The sequence below is a fragment of the Pogona vitticeps genome, chromosome 3, assembly GCF_051106095.1.
Source record: "Pogona vitticeps strain Pit_001003342236 chromosome 3, PviZW2.1, whole genome shotgun sequence".
Classification (NCBI taxonomy): Eukaryota; Metazoa; Chordata; class Lepidosauria; order Squamata; family Agamidae; genus Pogona; species Pogona vitticeps.
Genome location: NC_135785.1, coordinates 245,801,867 through 245,819,827, shown reverse-complemented (window position 1 = coordinate 245,819,827; position 17,961 = coordinate 245,801,867). Strand labels below are relative to the sequence as shown.

At 42.1% G+C, this 17,961-nt stretch overlaps 1 protein-coding gene across 5 annotated transcripts in view; it reads right to left on the bottom strand.

The window, feature by feature from the left end:
• Positions 1 to 17,961, bottom strand: part of ALKBH8 (alkB homolog 8, tRNA methyltransferase) — an 80,676-nt gene that overhangs the window by 60,853 nt on the left and 1,862 nt on the right. For 3 of the 5 annotated variants that reach the window (XM_020803164.3, XM_020803165.3, XM_020803163.3), the window contains exons 2-7: positions 13,971 to 14,161; positions 7,871 to 8,111; positions 3,379 to 3,510; positions 2,263 to 2,358; positions 1,498 to 1,602; positions 33 to 103 (exon numbers count right to left, since the gene is read on the bottom strand). In XM_020803164.3, coding sequence (XP_020658823.3) covers positions 33 to 103; positions 1,498 to 1,602; positions 2,263 to 2,358; positions 3,379 to 3,510; positions 7,871 to 8,111; positions 13,971 to 14,105 — 780 coding nt within the window. In that variant the 5' untranslated portion in view covers positions 14,106 to 14,161. The remainder of the gene's footprint in view (positions 1 to 32; positions 104 to 1,497; positions 1,603 to 2,262; positions 2,359 to 3,378; positions 3,511 to 7,870; positions 8,112 to 13,970; positions 14,162 to 17,961) is intronic. The other 2 variants (XM_020803168.3, XM_020803167.3) reach the window with 1 other exon arrangement.

Genomic DNA, 17,961 nt, shown 5'->3' with positions numbered 1-17,961 from the left:
AAAGACTGAGAATAAAATAAAATGTTCATTACCTCAGCTCCTAAGCTTAGAGAAATTATTTCATCCTCAAAAGCAGAATGTGTATCAATGTGAGGTGGGATTCCTATAACATAAAATAAAATGATAATTAAGTCAAGAACAATAACTGGGATGTGCTTTTCATGTTCAATTCACCATTAGTCCTATTTTTTCTCAATTCATATGCCAAGGATCTTCTTTACATGACTTCTAACCAAAACTACATATGTGGAATGAAGGTATGGGAAACCCATTCCAGATGAACAAATTTTGCAGCTGTTTGGAATGGTTTTGGACAGGTTCACCTTTGCCTATGCTGTTCACCTTTGCCTATGCTGACGAAGACTGATGGGAGAAGAAGTTGAGCAAAAAACCAAATCATACTGCTCATATATTGCCACATAACACTTAAAGCACTCTCTAACCAGTCTACAATTTAATTATGCAGGCTACATAATCCCCCCAACCCAGCAAGCTGAGTATTCAATTTACTGACCTCAGAAGGATGGAAGGCCGAGTGAACCTTGAGCTGGGTATCTGGGATTGAACTTGGGTTGTGAGCAGAGTTTTGGCTGCAGTACTGCAGTTTTAACCATCGCACCATGAGGTACAAGCAACACTTGAACAACTTTGTTTTGCTCACCCCTGGTTTAGGATGTGCCTCAGACCTTATGCCAGGCAGTTTTGCCACCTAAAACCACAGCTCTCTGACCCCTTTCCTATTTCCCCATGATTTCTTGCATGTCTGTGCTCATACAGTTATACCCACTGGCTCAGTCCTCTCAGTCCAAACCCTTAAATATTTGGGGCACCAAGGCTCCTCAAAGTACTTGGTTACTTTCTGGTTATAATTTTAAAAAATACTCAGCTAACCTGCTCTTAAACATAATTAAATAGTTACTTTTAGTTACTTTTTCAGAAACACATCAATGCTACAAATCACTGGCTTGTGGTAAAAAAAACCCCAATGTTTTCTTCCACCCAGCTTTCAACATCTCAACGCCGACTACAGAACATGAGGCCATAGCACAAGCCAGCCCTTCAATCCTGGGACATTCATAAGCTTACATAAGCTTTGGCACAGCATGATTTCTGTGCGCAAAAAGGCTCCAGATTCAATCTTTGGCATCTCCAGGAAAGGCTGAAAAGACTACAGCCTGAAATCTCAGAGACCTGCCACAGTCAGTGTCAACAGTACCAACTTAGATACACCTAAAAGTTGACTCTACATAGGGCAGAAAATTTTACATTTGGTTGGTTTCCCAACCAAATGTAAAATTTTCCTTTCCAACTAGGTATCAGTTGGATACGAATAGACCTGGTCCACCTGGAATCGCCACCTCTTCTCTAAATCTCATTACATCTTCATATAAAATGACTTTTTTCTTAACTTGGCTTTTTATTGATAGACCCACTTGGCTTTGGACTCTTTAGGATCAGAGGGTGAAGTTAACATAGCACAGGAATGTAAGTACATACCTTGTCCAGGTTCATATTGATTTATAGTCAACTGATCAGGACTGTCTTTAATGTATCCCATGTTCAGGCATTTCTCAAGAAACGTGTTGCAGATATCTGGGAGACCTGACATTAAGAAGCAAAATATGTACGTAAGTGAAATTCTAATGACTTCCCCCCCCCCGCTCAAAATTGCTCTATCATAGAGAATACAACAAAGCAACAAGAAAGCTGCAAAGTTTAATAGCAACATCCTCAAAACAGAGTAACATACAAGGGACACCCAAATCACAATGGGTCACCTTACAACCCCTGCTTTTACGGCCATTCCAGTGTTAACTAGGGCTAACCAACTTTCAATTACTGCAGACCCAGGAGAAAAGCCAGCCTGTGTTGCCCTGGGCAAACTGCACAGTTCCAGAGCGGTCCTAGAAGAAGGGAATGGAAAACCACTTCTGGGTATTCTTCAACTGGAAAATCCTGAAAAGAGTCACCAAAGTCAGAATTGACTTGATGGCACATGATTATTAGATGATCCTCTTTTGAAATCCATAAGACCTCCTTCTCTGTAAGCATGATTCAGTTTTCACGTTAAGATAAACAAAAGCTCTGCAGTGCAATCTCTTTTTCAGTTATACTTGGAAGTAAGTTCCACTGACTTCATTGGGACTTATTCCCAAATGAGCATGAGCAGACCACCTTAGAGACTGTCTGTTCCATGCCACCGTTGCATAAATGCTTTGGGAATGACTAATGAGATACGGGGCATTCTGTTTAGAGGCTCACCTCCAGGTAATGGCCTGTCTCGATCAATGTTGTTGTTATCATACCGGAACTCATATCCAAAATGTTTTACCCTCCTGTGTTTTAAAGACTTCTGAGCTGTGAAAGAGAAAAGAAGCAAAAATAAAACATCTTAAAAACAGTTACAAACATATTAGCACAATATGCTTTGTCAACTGGTACACCATCAAAGTTAAACTGACAGACACTATGAATCTAGAAGTTCCTGATTTGAATTCTACCTCTGCCTTGAAATCACTAAGTTGAATTTAAGCAGAGTGCTTCAGTTCCCATATCTATTATACAGTACAATCCCTAATGCATCTCACTTACATTGACCAGCTATTAATTACTATGAGTCTTCTCCAGGTCGGTCTGTCTGTCTGTTTAAAATATTTATATGCCACCTTTCTCCTACAGGACCCAAGGTGGATTATAGTAATTTTTAAAAGTTAAATAATAAATTATTAAAAGTATTAAACAGATAAATTAATTAAAAGCTCAAATAAAACAGCAAAATAAAAGAATCCCTTTAAAATCCCTCACGGTGGGCCATCATGGGTCTGACAAACAACTAATTGTCTATACACCTGTTCTGATCCACAGCTAGAACAAAGAACTTTATTAGGCTCCTAGTTTAAGGATTCCCTAGATGAGTTTGACTGGCTATACAGTATACAAAACTGTATATGACTTGTCAGCATTAGCATCACTGAGATCACTTGCCTTTTCAGTTCATGATGTTAACCCTGGTACTAAGATAGCCTGGAAGTTACAGTATAGGTAACTATCAATTTATGTAGGATAATCGGAAGGCTGAATCTGCTATCCTGCCATTATCAAAGAGCACAGAGACTTAAAATATATAGACAGACAGATAACCTGCAAAGAATTAATGAAGGACAACTCTGCAGTTATACAAAACAGGAGGCCAAATAGGATGCTTTGGGGAATAACGGTAAACACTGACTTACTATATGGCAAGGGTGGGCAACATGTGGCTCTCTAATCTGTTACTGGACTACAGTTCCCATGAGATCTAGCCCATGATGCGGAACTGAAGTCCAATAACATTGGAAGATCCATAACTCCCCTATCCTCACTGTATCAGTTACTTACTGTTTGGGAGGGCCTCATCCTCTGCCCAGTCAATGCTTTCCAAAAGTTGTCTTTCTTCTTCAGGTGAAATCAGCTCTTCAATTATGCTCAGACCAGGAGGCAAGGCTGGAGGAGTCATGTCTTCCCAAGGAACTAAGAGTAGAAAAACACCAAGATCTGCCCATGAAAATGACATACAGTGGGACCTCGACTTACGAACGTCCCTACCTATGAACTTTTTGACTTATGAATGGCTCCGTTCGCAAAAATTGGCATCGGCTTGCGAATGGAGCCTTGACCTACAAACGAAAAAAGGCAGGGGGAAAGGGTGGGAAATTTTAATAATAAGATGATGTGATCATATCACTTGTCTCAGAATAAAGGGATGATTTTCTTTCCGGGAATAAAGAAAAATGGTGGAATGCACTCGCCCCCATCATCGGATAAGAGGGGTGAAGGGGAAGAAGCCAGTCAGAATGCAGGAAATATATGGGTGTCAATGAAACAAAAAGTGATTGCAGTTTGGGGGAAAGGACTCCCACCTCCACACATACACAGATGCTTTTCAGTTTACTTTTTCTCAGGTAATTTTTATTTTTGCAGATTTTGATTGTTGTGGGACCTTTGGGCCTTAGTTTGCCTTAATTCTGAGAGAAGCTCCAGATTTTAACAATGGGTTAGACAATTCCTTCTTGAATATTCTATACATCCTTTTCTTTTGTGATTTTTTTTTGACAAAGAGCTGCATTTTTCTGAGCTAAATTTCCGGCTACTGTCCCATCTGAATTTTTCTGGATTAATTTTCCTGCACACATTCTCCAAAGACTTCAGGAACCTCTTCTTTGGAATAAATAAATATAGGTCTTTCCTTCTCAATATTCAGACCAGCAAAGACTAAACAATTGGGAATATAGTGAGCTTTAAATAGAAGGCTGATGGAAGATTAGGGGCAAATGTGTTTTATAAAGAGCTAACTGTGGCTAATTTTGCACAACACTAAATTCATCTGATACTTTAATCCAGATTGTTCTGCATACATTTTTCACTTCATCATTGTATTATATTGTGCTAGATGTTCATTGATTTTCCTCTGACATATTTAATATTGTGCCTTCATTTCATGGATCTTTTTTCTTGAGGGATACAAGAACTGATGCTTTGATTAGTAGCTATTTGCTGCTGTGACTTATGCTGTTGCACTTATGCAAGCATACATACGCAACAGGATTCCAGTCAACATGTTCATACTATAGAAAATGCTCAAACAAAAGTATCAAGAACATTCTGCTTGTGCCCGAGGACTAAGCATTCACCTGAATAGAATGATCTGCCAAAACATTTTCTGGAGATGCATTACTGAATGAAGTGATAAAGCCAAAAGCAACGTTTGACTGAATCTATAATCATATCTGGTCATACACCATAGAGCTTGTTCCCAATGGACTGTATAGCACAAAACCTTTCACTTTAGGACAAGAGAATCTTGCTGCTTTTCAGATTTAAATGCCTTACTGCTCTGTCAAAGCAAAGGTCACTGTTTTCCCCAGTCATTTCAGGTGAGATGTCCACCACATGCACTTGACTCATTCCAGGACTCTTGAGATTCATCAGCTGTTTGAGTTGACAGCCAATAAATATAGCAAAGAAGGAAGACTATGCCCAAATCCAAAGAACTGTGATATCTGTAAGCACAGGATAGATTTAAATCTGCCAGAGCCAGTCCTGCCATTAAGCATAATGAGGTGGTCACTTCAGAAAGCAAACTGTTAGTTACTTGATTTATTATGACTAGGTTTCACCTGCCAAAAAAAGGGAGAAATACTTCTGGAATTTTCTGCTTTAGATATCAAATTAACTTCTGCCCTGGGTGCTGTTCTGACTTGGCAAGACACTATGCTTTCACTTGGTAAGTGAGAACTACAATTTAATTTTCTTCCTCTAATGGCAAACTAACCTAGGCTGGCCCAGCTTTCTTTCAAACAGCTTCCCTTTTGTGAGCAGAGGGGAGTTTCAGAAAACATTTGTGACACATTATTATATCAAATTGTCTAGGGACCTAGCACGAGAACTGCTACATGAACCAAAAACCTTCCTGAAACCCTTAGGACAGTGGTTCCCAACCTCAGATCCCCTGATGTTCTTGGACTAAAACTCCCAGAAGCCTTCACCACTAGCTGTACTAGCCAGGATTTCATGCAGTTGCAGTCCAAGAACATCTGGGGATCCATGGCTAGGAACCACTGCCTTAGCCAGTGCATTTGATGTTATATTCATAGAATTCTATTTTCCTGGCCCAATAGATAACCAATCTTGCAAGCAAGTTCTCAAAGGATTTAGTCCAGAAGATGTGATTGTTTTTCACTGGCATCAAGCCTAACACATACATCCATATGTTAGGTGTTTGTGACATGTGAAAGACTCAAATGTTTTTTAAGAAAAGTTTTTCCTCTTATCACCAGAAAACAAACAAATTATCTCTTGGCCCTATTAAGCCTGATTGGCCCTATCAATTGCTTAGATGCTTAATGGAGGGGACAGGACATAGACTGCGTCTAGTACCTCCTTTCCACTTCATTCCATCCAAGAGGCAATGTTGTTGTTGTTTAGTCGCTAAGTCGTGTCCAACTCTTCGTGACCCCATGAACCAGAGCACGCCAGGCCCTCCTGTCTTCCACTGCCTCCCAGAGTTGGGTCAAATTCATGTTGATAGCTTCAGTGACACTGTCCAACCAAGAGGCAAAGGACACTACAAAAGTTGATAGTGCAGAGTATGCTTTTATGAGTGAGCACAGGAAAGTGGCAGGAAATGGTCTGAACAGCACTAGCAAACATTCCTTCTCTGGAGTACAACTCCCAGAATCCCCCAGTCCATGATAATACTGACTGGGCCACAGGGGGAGTACAGTGGTGCCTCGCTTGACACTTACCCCACATGATGTCGAAATCGCTTTACGATGAGTTTTTTCCAATCGCTATTGCGATCGCAAAACGATGGTTTTAATGGGGTTTTTCTGCTTGGCGTTGGTTAGGAGCCTGCTTCACGAACCATCTGTTCGCTTAATTTTTCCCATCTTATAGAATCATCTAATTAATTAATTGTTATAAATTTTTTAGAACTTGTTATCATTTGTTGTAAGCCGCCTAGAGTGGTCGAAATGACTAGATAGGGGGGTATAAATACAATAAATAAATAAATAAATAAATAAATTAACGACGATTTTTCCGGCTCCGCAAAATGGCTTCCCTTCATAAAATGGCTTCCCTCCCTTCGCAAAATGGCTATTTTCCGGAGGGAAGCTTCACATTACAGAGAATTAGAACAGCTGATCTGTGGTTCTCTATGGGTGATCTTCGCTGGACGATGAGGTATTTCCCCCATTGGAACACATTGACCGGTTTTCAATGCATTTCAATGGTTTTTTTTTTTGCTTGACGACGATTTTGCTTAACAGCGATTTTCCTGGAATGGATTATTGTCGTCAAGTAGTTTCTTTTTTAGACTACAGCTTCTAGAATTTCTACATTTCGTGGGTGTGAACTATATACGAATACCCCAGCACAGTTGGAGTTAACAAGGGTCCAGCCCTCTGGGGCCAGACTGTCCACTCAGGCATCTGCCGCCAATACCTTGCAATACCTTCTGCTCCTTGCAGAAGGAGGGAAGACGAGTGTCCCTGCAAGGCTGACGAGTGGCTAGCCAACCAGGCGCTCCAGAGCGATTGGAAGGAAGAGTGGCGGCGGCGGTGGCAGACATGCGAATAGACAGTCCAGTTCCAGGGGACAGTCCCCTGTTAACTCGAGCTGTGTGCAGGTACTGTATTCGTATACGAATATGAATACCCCCATCTCTGGTCTGAATGATACAAGCAAGCATATATACTATGTTGGCTGGCTAGCTCAGTAAGTTAAATATCTGTTTGCAGAGCCAGTAATTGAAAATTCGATTCCTCCCCGTGCCTCCCTGGAGAACAGCCAGCTTGTGTAGCCTTGGACAAGCTGCCCAATCCCAGGATATACCCAGAAGAAATGAATGGTAAACCACTTCTGAGTACTTTATACTTAGTATAACCTAGGAAGAATCACACAGAATTGACTTGAGAGCACATAAATACTATCATTACATACTGCAAGCAAGGGCCAGCCATAATGTTAGACAGAAGGCGGCAACCGCTGTCAGGAAACAGATACTTGCAGGTTCGATATAAAACTGGCAGTTTTTCAACTGTTTCTTCTGAAATCTCAACGGAATAACTGTTAAAGGTCAAAGTGACATACGCCACACAATGAATTCTGGGCTCTTTAAACTACTCTGCTTTGTCCCAAATGGAAGATAGCATTAAGGGGTGATTCAACTATTGCTCCAGCAGTAGGGGAGGGGATGTAACCATGCCATTAGCCTCAGGCAGAATAGTATCTTGGTCTGGCTTCAATGAAACCAGCCAGGAAAATAACTAATGTAGTTGGCCAGGCTTCGCCTGTTTGCCTAGTTATAATAATAAAATAACAGCAATACCTTGTTCCACAAAGTTGAAATAGAGAACAACACTTTGGAGGGAGTCCTCCACTTTGATCTCATTCCCATTAAGGGAGTTGTAGGCTCGCGTGGCATCTTCCAGCGTTCCATATTTCACAAATGAATAGGGTTTATTTGGTGGCATTGAAAGGACTTCCACCAGCCCGCATTTTTCCACCACACAGAGCAGCTGGCATCGACTTACGCCGTTACCCAGACCTCCGTTGGCAATGACCAGGCTCTAATTATGGACAAAGAGAGAACAAGAAGAGGAGGGGGAAAGGGGGCAAAAAGACACAGACATGAGTAATCAACATTAATTTGTTCATCTGAAAACAGCATTCCATAAACACAGCAGAGCAATAAAGAGAAAAATGAGGCTATTATCTGAGAGGAGTCATTTCTATTTGAAAATCTGAATGCAGTGCTTGGACTTTAAAAGAGCATGGAGCATTGCTCGAAAAAGGGAGTGTTAACTTTTGTCTGCATCATCTACTCAAGCACAAGAAGGACTGAATCAGAAGGACAGAAGGGATATTAGAGGTTTTCTAGTCCAACCCCTACCAATGCAGGATCTCTGAAGAAGGACATAATTGCACCAGGATCGACAACCTGTGGCACTTCAGAAGTTGCTGAACTACACCTGCCACCATCTCTAATGATTATCTATGATGGCTTGGGGTGATGGGAATCTCAATTTAAAGACATTGGAGGACCACAACATGTTCAATAACAGCACCCCTGACAGACAGCCATCCACTTTCTGCTTAATTACTACCAAGAAAAAAAGCCCACCATCTCCTGAGGCAGTTCGTTCCACTGTCAAATAGTTCTTACTGTTACGAAGTTTCTTTTAATGTTTGGCCATAATCTGCTTCCCTGCAACTTCCACAGCTTATGCATGACACCCCTACAGATGCATGAATCCACCATGGGCAGCTGCATATTACACCAAAAATGTGATTCCGTGGTCACGTGGCCAGCGTGACTAGACATGGAATGCTGTTACCTTCCCACCAAGGTGGCACCTATTTATCTACTTGCATTTTACATGCTTTTGAACTGCTAGGTTCATTACACTTCTTCATGGATTGCTGCCTTGTCGTGGTGAAGGGGCTTGAGTAACTCAGAGAAACTATGGGCTATGCCGTGCAGGGACACCCAAGACGGACAGGACATAGTGGAGAGTTCCGACTAAACGCAATCCACCTGGAGTAGGAAATGGCAAGCCACTCCAGTATCTTTGCCAAGAACGCCCCATGATCAGAAACAAAAGGCTAAAAGATATGACACTGGAAGATGGGCCCCTCAGGTCGGAAGGCGTCCAACATGCTACTGAGGAAGAGCGGAGGACAAGTACAAGTAGCTCCAGAGCTAATGAAGTGGTTGGGCCAAAGCCGAAAGGACGCTCAGCTGTGGACGTGCCTGGAAGTGAAAGGAAAATCCAATGCTGCAAAGAAAAATACTGCATAGGAACCTGGAATGTAAGATCTATGAACATTGGGAAGCTGGAGGTGGTCAAACAGGAGATGGCAAGAATAAACATCGACATTCTGGGCATCAGTGAACTAAAATGGACAGGAATGGGCGAATTCAGCTCAGATGATTATCATATCTACTATTGTGGACAAGAATCCCGTAGAAGGAATGGAGTAGCCCTCATAGTCAACAAAAGAGTGGGAAAAGCTGTAATGGGATACAATCTCAAAAATGATAGAATGATGTCAATACGAATCCAAGGCAGACCATTCAACATCACAATAATCCAAGTTTATGCACCAACCAGCATTGCTGAGGAGACTGAAATTGAACAATTCTATGAAGATTTACAACACCTTCTAGAACTGACACCAAAGAAAGATGTTCTTCTCACTCTAGGGGACTGGAATGCTAAAGTAGGGAGCCAAGAGATAAAAGGAACAACAGGGAAGTTTGGCCTTGGAGTTCAGAACGAAGCAGGACAAAGGCTAATAGAGTTTTGTCAAGAGAATAAGCTGGTCATCACAAACACTCTTTTCCAACAACACAAGAGGCGACTCTATACATGGAAATCACCAGATGGGCAATATCGAAATCAGATTGATTATATTCTCTGCAGCCAAAGATGGAGAAGCTCTATACAGTCAGCAAAAACAAGACCTGGAGCTGACTGCGGTTCTGATCATCAGCTTCTCATAGCAAAATTCAAGCTTAGACTGAAGAGATTAGGAAAAACCACTGGGCCACTCAGGTATAATCTAAACCAAATCCCTTATGAATACACAGTGGAAGTAAAGAACAGATTTAAGGAACTAGATTTTGTGGACAGAGTGCCTGAAGAACTTTGGATAGAGGCTCGTAACATTGTCCAGGAGGCAGCAACGAAAACCATCCCAAAGAAAAGGAAATGCAAGAAAGCAAAGTGGCTGTCCAACGAGGCCTTAGAAATAGCAGAGAGGAGAAGGGAAGCAAAATGCAAGGGAGATAGGGAAAGTTACAGAAACTTGAATTCAGACTTCCAAAGAATAGCAAGGAGAGACAAGAGGGCCTTCTTAAATGAACAATGCAAAGAAATAGAGGAAGATAACAGAAAAGGAAAGACCAGAGATCTGTTCAGGAAAATTGGACATATTAGAGGAACATTTTGCGCAAAGATGAACATGATAAAAGACAAAAATGGGAGGGACCTAACAGAAGCAGAAGACGTCAAGAAGAGGTGGCAAGAATACACAGAGGAATTATATCAGAAAGATGTGGATATCCCGGACAACCCAGACAATGTCGTTGCTGACCTTGAGCCAGACATCCTGGACAGCGAAGTCAAGTGGGCCTTAGAAAGCCTGGCTAACAACAAGGCCAGTGGAGGTGATGGCATTCCAGTTGAACTATTTAAAATCTTGAAAGATGATGCTGTTAAGGTGCTACATTCAATATGCCAGCAAGTTTGGAAAACTCAACAGTGGCCAGAGGATTGGAAAAGATCAGTCTACATCCCAATCCCAAAGAAAGGCAGTGCCAAAGAATGCTCCAACTACCGTACAATTGCACTCATTTCGCACGCTAGCAAGGTTATGCTCAAAATCCTCCAAGGTAGGCTTCAGCAGTATCTGGACCGAGAACTCCCAGAAGTACAAGCTGGATTCCGAAGAGGCAGAGGAACTCGAGACCAAATTGCTAACTTGCGCTGGATTATGGAGAAAGCCAGAGAGTTCCAGAAAAATATCTACTTCTGCTTCATTGACTATGCGAAAGCCTTTGACTGTGTGGACCACAGCAAACTATGGCAAGTTCTTAAAGAAATGGGAGTGCCTGACCACTTTATCTGTCTCCTGAGAAACCTATATGTGGGACAGGAAGCAACAGTTAGAACTGGTCATGGAACAACTGAGTGGTTCAAAATTGGGAAAGGAGTACGGCAAGGCTGTATATTGTCCCCCAGCTTATTTAACTTATATGCAGAGTACATCATGCGGAAGGCTGGACTGGAAGAAACCCAAGCCGGAATTAAGATTGCCGGAAGAAATATCAACAACCTCCGATATGCAGATGATACCACTCTGATGGCAGAAAGTGAGGAGGAATTAAAGAACCTTGTAATGAGAGTGAAAGAGGAGAGTGCAAAAAACGGTCTGAAACTCAACATCAAAAAAACTAAGATCATGGCCACTGGTCCCATCACCTCCTGGGAAATAGAAGGGGAAGATATGGAGACAGTGTCAAATTTTATCTTCCTGGGCTCCATGATCACTGCAGATGGAGACAGCAGCCCTGAAATTAAAAGACGCCTTCTTCTTGGGAGGAAAGCGATGACAAATCTTGACAGCATCTTGAAAAGCAGAGACATCACCTTGCCAACAAAAGTCCGAATAGTCAAAGCTATGGTTTTTCCTGTCGTGATATATGGAAGTGAGAGCTGGACCATAAAGAAAGCAGACCGCCGAAGAATTGATGCCTTGAATTGTGGTGCTGGAGGAGGCTCTTGAGAATCCCCTGGACTGCAAGGAGAACAAACCTATCAGTTCTAAAGGAAATCAACCCTGAGTGCTCACTGGAAGGACAGATCCTGAAGCTGAGGCTCCAGTACTTTGGCCATCTCATGAGAAGAAAAGAGTTCTTGGAAAAAACCTTGATGTTAGGAAGGTGTGACGGCAAGAGGAGAAGGGGACGACCGAGGATGAGATGGCTGGACAGTGTCTGCGAAGCAACCAACATGAACCTGACACAACTCCGGGAGGCAGTAGAAGACAGGAGGGCCTGGCGTGCTCTGGTCCATGGGGTCACGAAGAGTCGAACACGACTAAACGACTAAACACAGGTTCATTACAGATGGGACCAAATTATCCCTCCCCCGGACCAGCTGGTCCACTTACCTTTTGTCACGCACCACTGGGGACCTTCTGCTCCAACAGCACACCGATCCAGGCAGGAGCTCAGTTGGCCCAACTCCACCAGCAGCCGACCACTCTGACAAGGAGGTGGGACAAGGATCTTCCCTGCACAGCTCACAAGTGGTCAGCTGCTGGGGGAGGCAGGGACAGGCCAGCTGAGCTCCTGCCTAGGTTGGCACACTGCTGGAGTAGTACACAATGAAAGGTGAGTGGACCACCTGGTCCAGAGGGAAGGATGATATTCAGATGAAGGGACACAAATTGATTTAGGTCCCATCTCTATTCTCCATTATATGGCTTATGATGTGGGAGGGAACATCCTGGGAAGGGCCTGGCTGGCTGGCCACCTTAAACCTTGATCAGGAGCAGTCCACCAAACTGCAGCATTTTGATGCAAATTCTGCTTGTTGTCTTTATTATGTATTTCACCTTCTCATTTCCTTGCCTATGTGAAGAGACAGACAAACTGCAGTGACTACTCAAAATGGATAAGAGGAGGCCTGTGCAAAGTCCTCTACTACTCAGGATGACAGCAGAGATGAAAAAGAGGGTCAAAGAGTAATTTAATTGTGTCTTCTGTTGCACCAGGGGAAACAGCTTATGAGCTTACATACATAATGGGGTACAAAGGGGAGCAGTGTCTCTGGCACTGAAGTCTTCATTGGAGGCAAAATGGAAAGAGGGTATCAGATTGTCTCCCTAAGCTGAGTGATCTCTTCACATAGACAAGGAAATGAGAGGGTGAAACACATAATCTCCCTAAGCTGCCCATTGCCAATGCATCCACAAGTACACCAACCAGAGATCACCCAATTCAAAACAATGGGATAACTACTTGTATGGTTAAAAAGGAAACAGATTGGGCTTTTCTAATTTTAAGAGCTGGTTGCAAAGTTCCTAAGTTCTCCTTCTTTCTCCCCCCACACTTTTGCTTTCCAACTACATCATAAATGTGCAAGCTGAGATTGTCTTAGCTGTCACTTAGTTGTTTTATCATAGGACAACGATCCTAAAAGGATTTTTCAGCTGAAGAGTGGTGTTACAAATACTTAAATAAATATAAATAAATTGGGGGGGAGGCAGAAAATGAAAGCGATGGGTAGTAGATTAAGGAAAAGGTGAAAGAGTACAGATAGAACTGCTCCACTCCTATGAAATATTTTCCAGGTCCCAATTTAAATGGAACTGCCTTTCAGTCTTTAAAGAAAGGAGGCCACGACACAAAGAAAGCTTCATTTCCATGAAGAAAATTTCATTCAAGTGAAAATCCTTTCATCGCCAGAAGAGTACTACCCCTACCAACAAAGCATCAAGGTGCATGGTGAGATATTAAGGTTTGCAACAAGTCAGAGATTGGAGGGATGGGGGAAACATAAGCCCAAAACTGTCCAGTGCGGACTGAGCACAATTATTGACCACGGAATGCTGAATGACATTTGCAAAAGAGAACATCGAAAACTAAGAGCAAAGGTAGAAGTGGAAAAGAATGGAATAGCCTGGAAAAGGTCTAGCCTGGCTAGTGCCTTACATAAGAGCACGTCATGCTGAAACATTTTGTTGCAGGTTTCATTTTTCTTATGATCACATGCCAGGAAGTGAAGATGGAATCCTCTATTCGCCGGGTGTGTCTCTCACTGAACTCAGTGGATCTATCGCTAGCTACACCTGCTGATGAATCACGATGTACAATTTATACTTGCCATGCAGCTGGTAAAAACTACAACACTAGTCACCTTGGTAGGGTAGGATACACACTCAATACCCTCATGCTTCCACAGGGTGTGTCTCGCTTTCATTTGTTTTTGCCGCAACTTCTTTTCTGCTTTACTGAGCTTCTGGTTTCGTTGCTCGACGCCATCCAGTTCCATATTGGAAACGTTGACTACAAAGCTGTAATTGAAATAAAGTGCAAGGTCCAAAACTCCTTTAAGAAAACAGAAAAAAGACAGTAAATATAAATTAAGATTTATTGGCTTAAAACCCAATTATATGCCAGAATCCTATTGGTGTTCACATAAACATTGTGTATCTTATCATATGTCTATAGGACAAAGTGTCTATAGAAGCTTTCGAGATAGAGAACTTTTAATCATCTTTTAAACATTTTGGAATACAACTGCCATCATTCCTTAAAGGTGAATGCTGATGGGAATTGTAACTAGAACCAGAATTTAGGAATGTCACCTTTGTGCTACATCTCCCAGAATGCCCAGCTATTGGCCATATTGGTGGAGGCATTGCAGCCCAAAAGTGATTTTCCATACTCTGGTCAGACCTTTGACATAAGAGCAAGCAGTCCTTTCCATAGGCAATCCACTGAGCAGGGAGGAAAAGGAGAAGAAAGAAAACAAGAAAGGGGTGTCATAAAAAGAAAGAGAAAGGAGGCCAGAAGGGATTGAGAGAGAAGGCATGAAACAAAGTGAAAGATAAAGGACAAAGGACTGTATCCATTCACTTTTTCTTCTTCTGTTTTTCCTCTGAAGATGCCGGTCACAGAGACTGGCGAAATGTTAGGAGGAAAAACCTTAAGAACACGGCCAAACAGCCCAGAAAACCACAACAACCATCAGATCCCGGCTGTAAAAGCCTTCAAGAATACATTTGTTTGTTTGAAAAGTGAGTTTTTTAAGACACCTGCTAGGATCTTGTTTATTTTAACTCAGTTATGAATGCAAATTATTTTGAATCGTTTTTGCATGCATACTTACCTGTGTGGGAGTAAATTGTGTCTGTGGGGTTTGTCAAGTGTTGGAATGGATGCCAGAATCATAGGTTTCTGGGTTGCAGGACCTTACAGTCCAATCTGTTGTTGTTGTTTTAATCTTTTAACACTGATCTAGCACTATTCCAGTTTGGAAAAAAAATTATAAATAGAACAAATATTGAAACATTAAAGGGGACCTTGAAAAATCACCCTATACCCAGTATTTTGCCTGCCTGCTCTTTCTCTCTCCCTCCCAGGAAGTAGAACAGCTGGGGCAGCTGGTTCTCAGCCAAGGAAGGTGGGAGGGTGGAAGGGGGAACCACATAGTTCAATGTGTTATATTTTTTAAATCAGTAACAGTGATCTAATGCTACTCAGTTGGGGGGAGGGAATTAAAATCACACCACAGCAGAAGAACATGGTTTTTGTCTCTGCTACACATGTTACCACAACGTGGGGAATAAGTTGGTGGCAGTGGCAGCAAGTAGCTGTGAGATGTAGCCAGCGTGAGAATGGGCATGCGCAGGGTAAAAACATAAAAAGTGGTTCCAGGACAATGTGCCAGCAACCAGAGCATCTCCTTGCAGCTATGGCAGTGAAGGATTTCATCTTAGTATTTTGGAGCAAGCATTTCACTCTGGGAATGCATAACTTCAGGAAGCTGGATCCCCTGCACCAATTTTTAAATGAGTTTTAAAAGCCCATGAAGCCCCCTCAGATGATACACCACGCATCTCACACTCGGATTAACAGTTGCTCCCAAGAGGATGCACAAACAAGCCCAAAAACCCTGTGACTACCACGTGACTTTAAACCAATTTCCAGAACCCTGATTCAGCTCCCAACTTATTTCAATAGCGTAAATGTGTCGTAAATTTCACCACCAGCTTCCTGAGCTGCAGATTTGGAGCTAGTTCTGTGCATAGCTTTGCATAGCTTCCCAAATGGCCAAAAAGAACTTCTGAGCAGTAGACCAGACCTCAGTTGCAGGCAATAGCTTTTCAGACTTTATGGTCTTTTATCTCTGATCACTAATGAAGGTAAAACCTCAGGAAGCTTGTGGGGTGGATGATGAATACACCTTCCCTCTCTCAATGTTCTACATCCAGCTCAGAAGCTAAAATTTCACCAACACTCTGACAGAGCATAAATGGTTACTGGCCCCAACCTCCTTCAAGAAAAGATTGAAAAAACCTTAGATTATTTTCCAAAGAAATTCAACCTGGGCTACAATCCTATGAATGTTTTCTTGGACTCAACACTCTTATTTGAGAAAAAATATATGGGTTTGGGCTATGCAACTTGAGTAGATGACATTTCTTACCGTACTGAGTAACCTGAAAAGAATGTATTCTATTGGCCAGTAGATGGTGCACTATACCTATTTATAACGTTCCTGCCACTGCTTTTTACAGTACAGTATTTCTGTTTCCAGAATTATGTGTGCTTAGCTGTGCTATCATCTCCAACCGCTGGGTGTTTTTTCTTCTTTTTTAAAGCAGGGACTTCCTGAAAATCTCAGAATAGCTAGCTAATGAAGATATACTCCAGTGGACTTCCTCAGCCTAGTGGACTAATATGCTGGACTATACATCCCATTATCCACACCAGTCAGGCTGGCTGGTGATGATAGGAATTACATCCAACACCACTGGAGGATGCTAGAATGGGGAAAATTGAGCTAACCCTGTCATTAAAAATAAACAGCTCTACTACTTCACCTGTGGCAGTTACTCAAGCAACACCTGGTAAATTTCTCTTTATTAGGTTCTTTTACAGAGTTGTGTTAGTTTTGTCATTTTTAAAATCAGAACTGGGAGAGGTAGAAAGAAGGGCAAGCATAGTAGAGTGGAAGAGCAATTACACAGCATGTAGTTAGCCAGTTTCAGCATTTCCATTTTCACCACAAATTATTTTACATATAAATATACTGGAAAAATATGGTTGTAAGACCAACCACTGCATCATCTTCCACACATGATGATGCCAGGCAGGAAGGCTGAAGAAGACCCCAGCAGAAGACCCCAGAGAACCACCTCGCAATCAGAACTAAGAGTACAACAGCCAAGTCAGTGGCCTTGAATGACATATGAACAGCCTCTTCTCATCAAAGAGAAACCAGCAGCACTGGCCACAAAAGATACTTCAAAATGCTTACTGGGCAATTAATACAAAAGCAAGTGTACAGAAATGTGGGCAAACATTCAAGATTACTGATCTTTTCCTCAGGCATGGTTTTACAAAAAGATGTCAGATGCTGCGATAGACAATAAGAAGAAGGTGAAGGACCACATCCCCAAGTGTGCAGAGTAGAGGGGCTAATTTACATGTCAAACTTATGTTTTTATCTTTTAATTTAGAATGTTGTAAAACTGATGTGATAGTGTACAGTAAAGGTCGCTTTTAGATGCAAACTAAGTTTAATTTCAAATATTTTTACATGGGGGGGAATGTACCTTGTAGTGGCTAAAAGGCTTCAGATAAATACAGTGGATCCCTCAAAACATGGTAAAATTTACTGTCATGGGGAGCACAGGGCAGGCTTTCTGAGGAGAAAATTTTCAAACTTTTAAAAAATGTTTAAAATTGAGGGGGGGAGGTCAGGCATATGGGAGCAGCACACAAAAATGGACCTGGAGGCTGCATGGGTCACAGGTTTCCCACCAACGACTACAGACTAATGCAAGTTCGTCGTCGTTCAGTCGTGTCGGACTCTTTGTGACCCCATGGACCAGAGCACGCCAGGCCCTCCTATCTTCCACTGCCTCCTGGAATTGTGTCAAATTCATGTTTGTTGCTTTGATGACACTGCAATGCAAATTACTCCTCAGCATAATTTCTAGAAGAGGGAGCTCCTGGCATGTTTGGCAAGCTTCTTATACAGGGATTTTCAAAACACCTATACAGTATAATGATTTTTTTTTCCTATTCTGCCACTTTGGGACCAGCTGCCTTTGACTTCCTCACAGCTGCCACCTAGCCTTATTGGTAGGTTCAATCATACAACAAACACAAAAGTA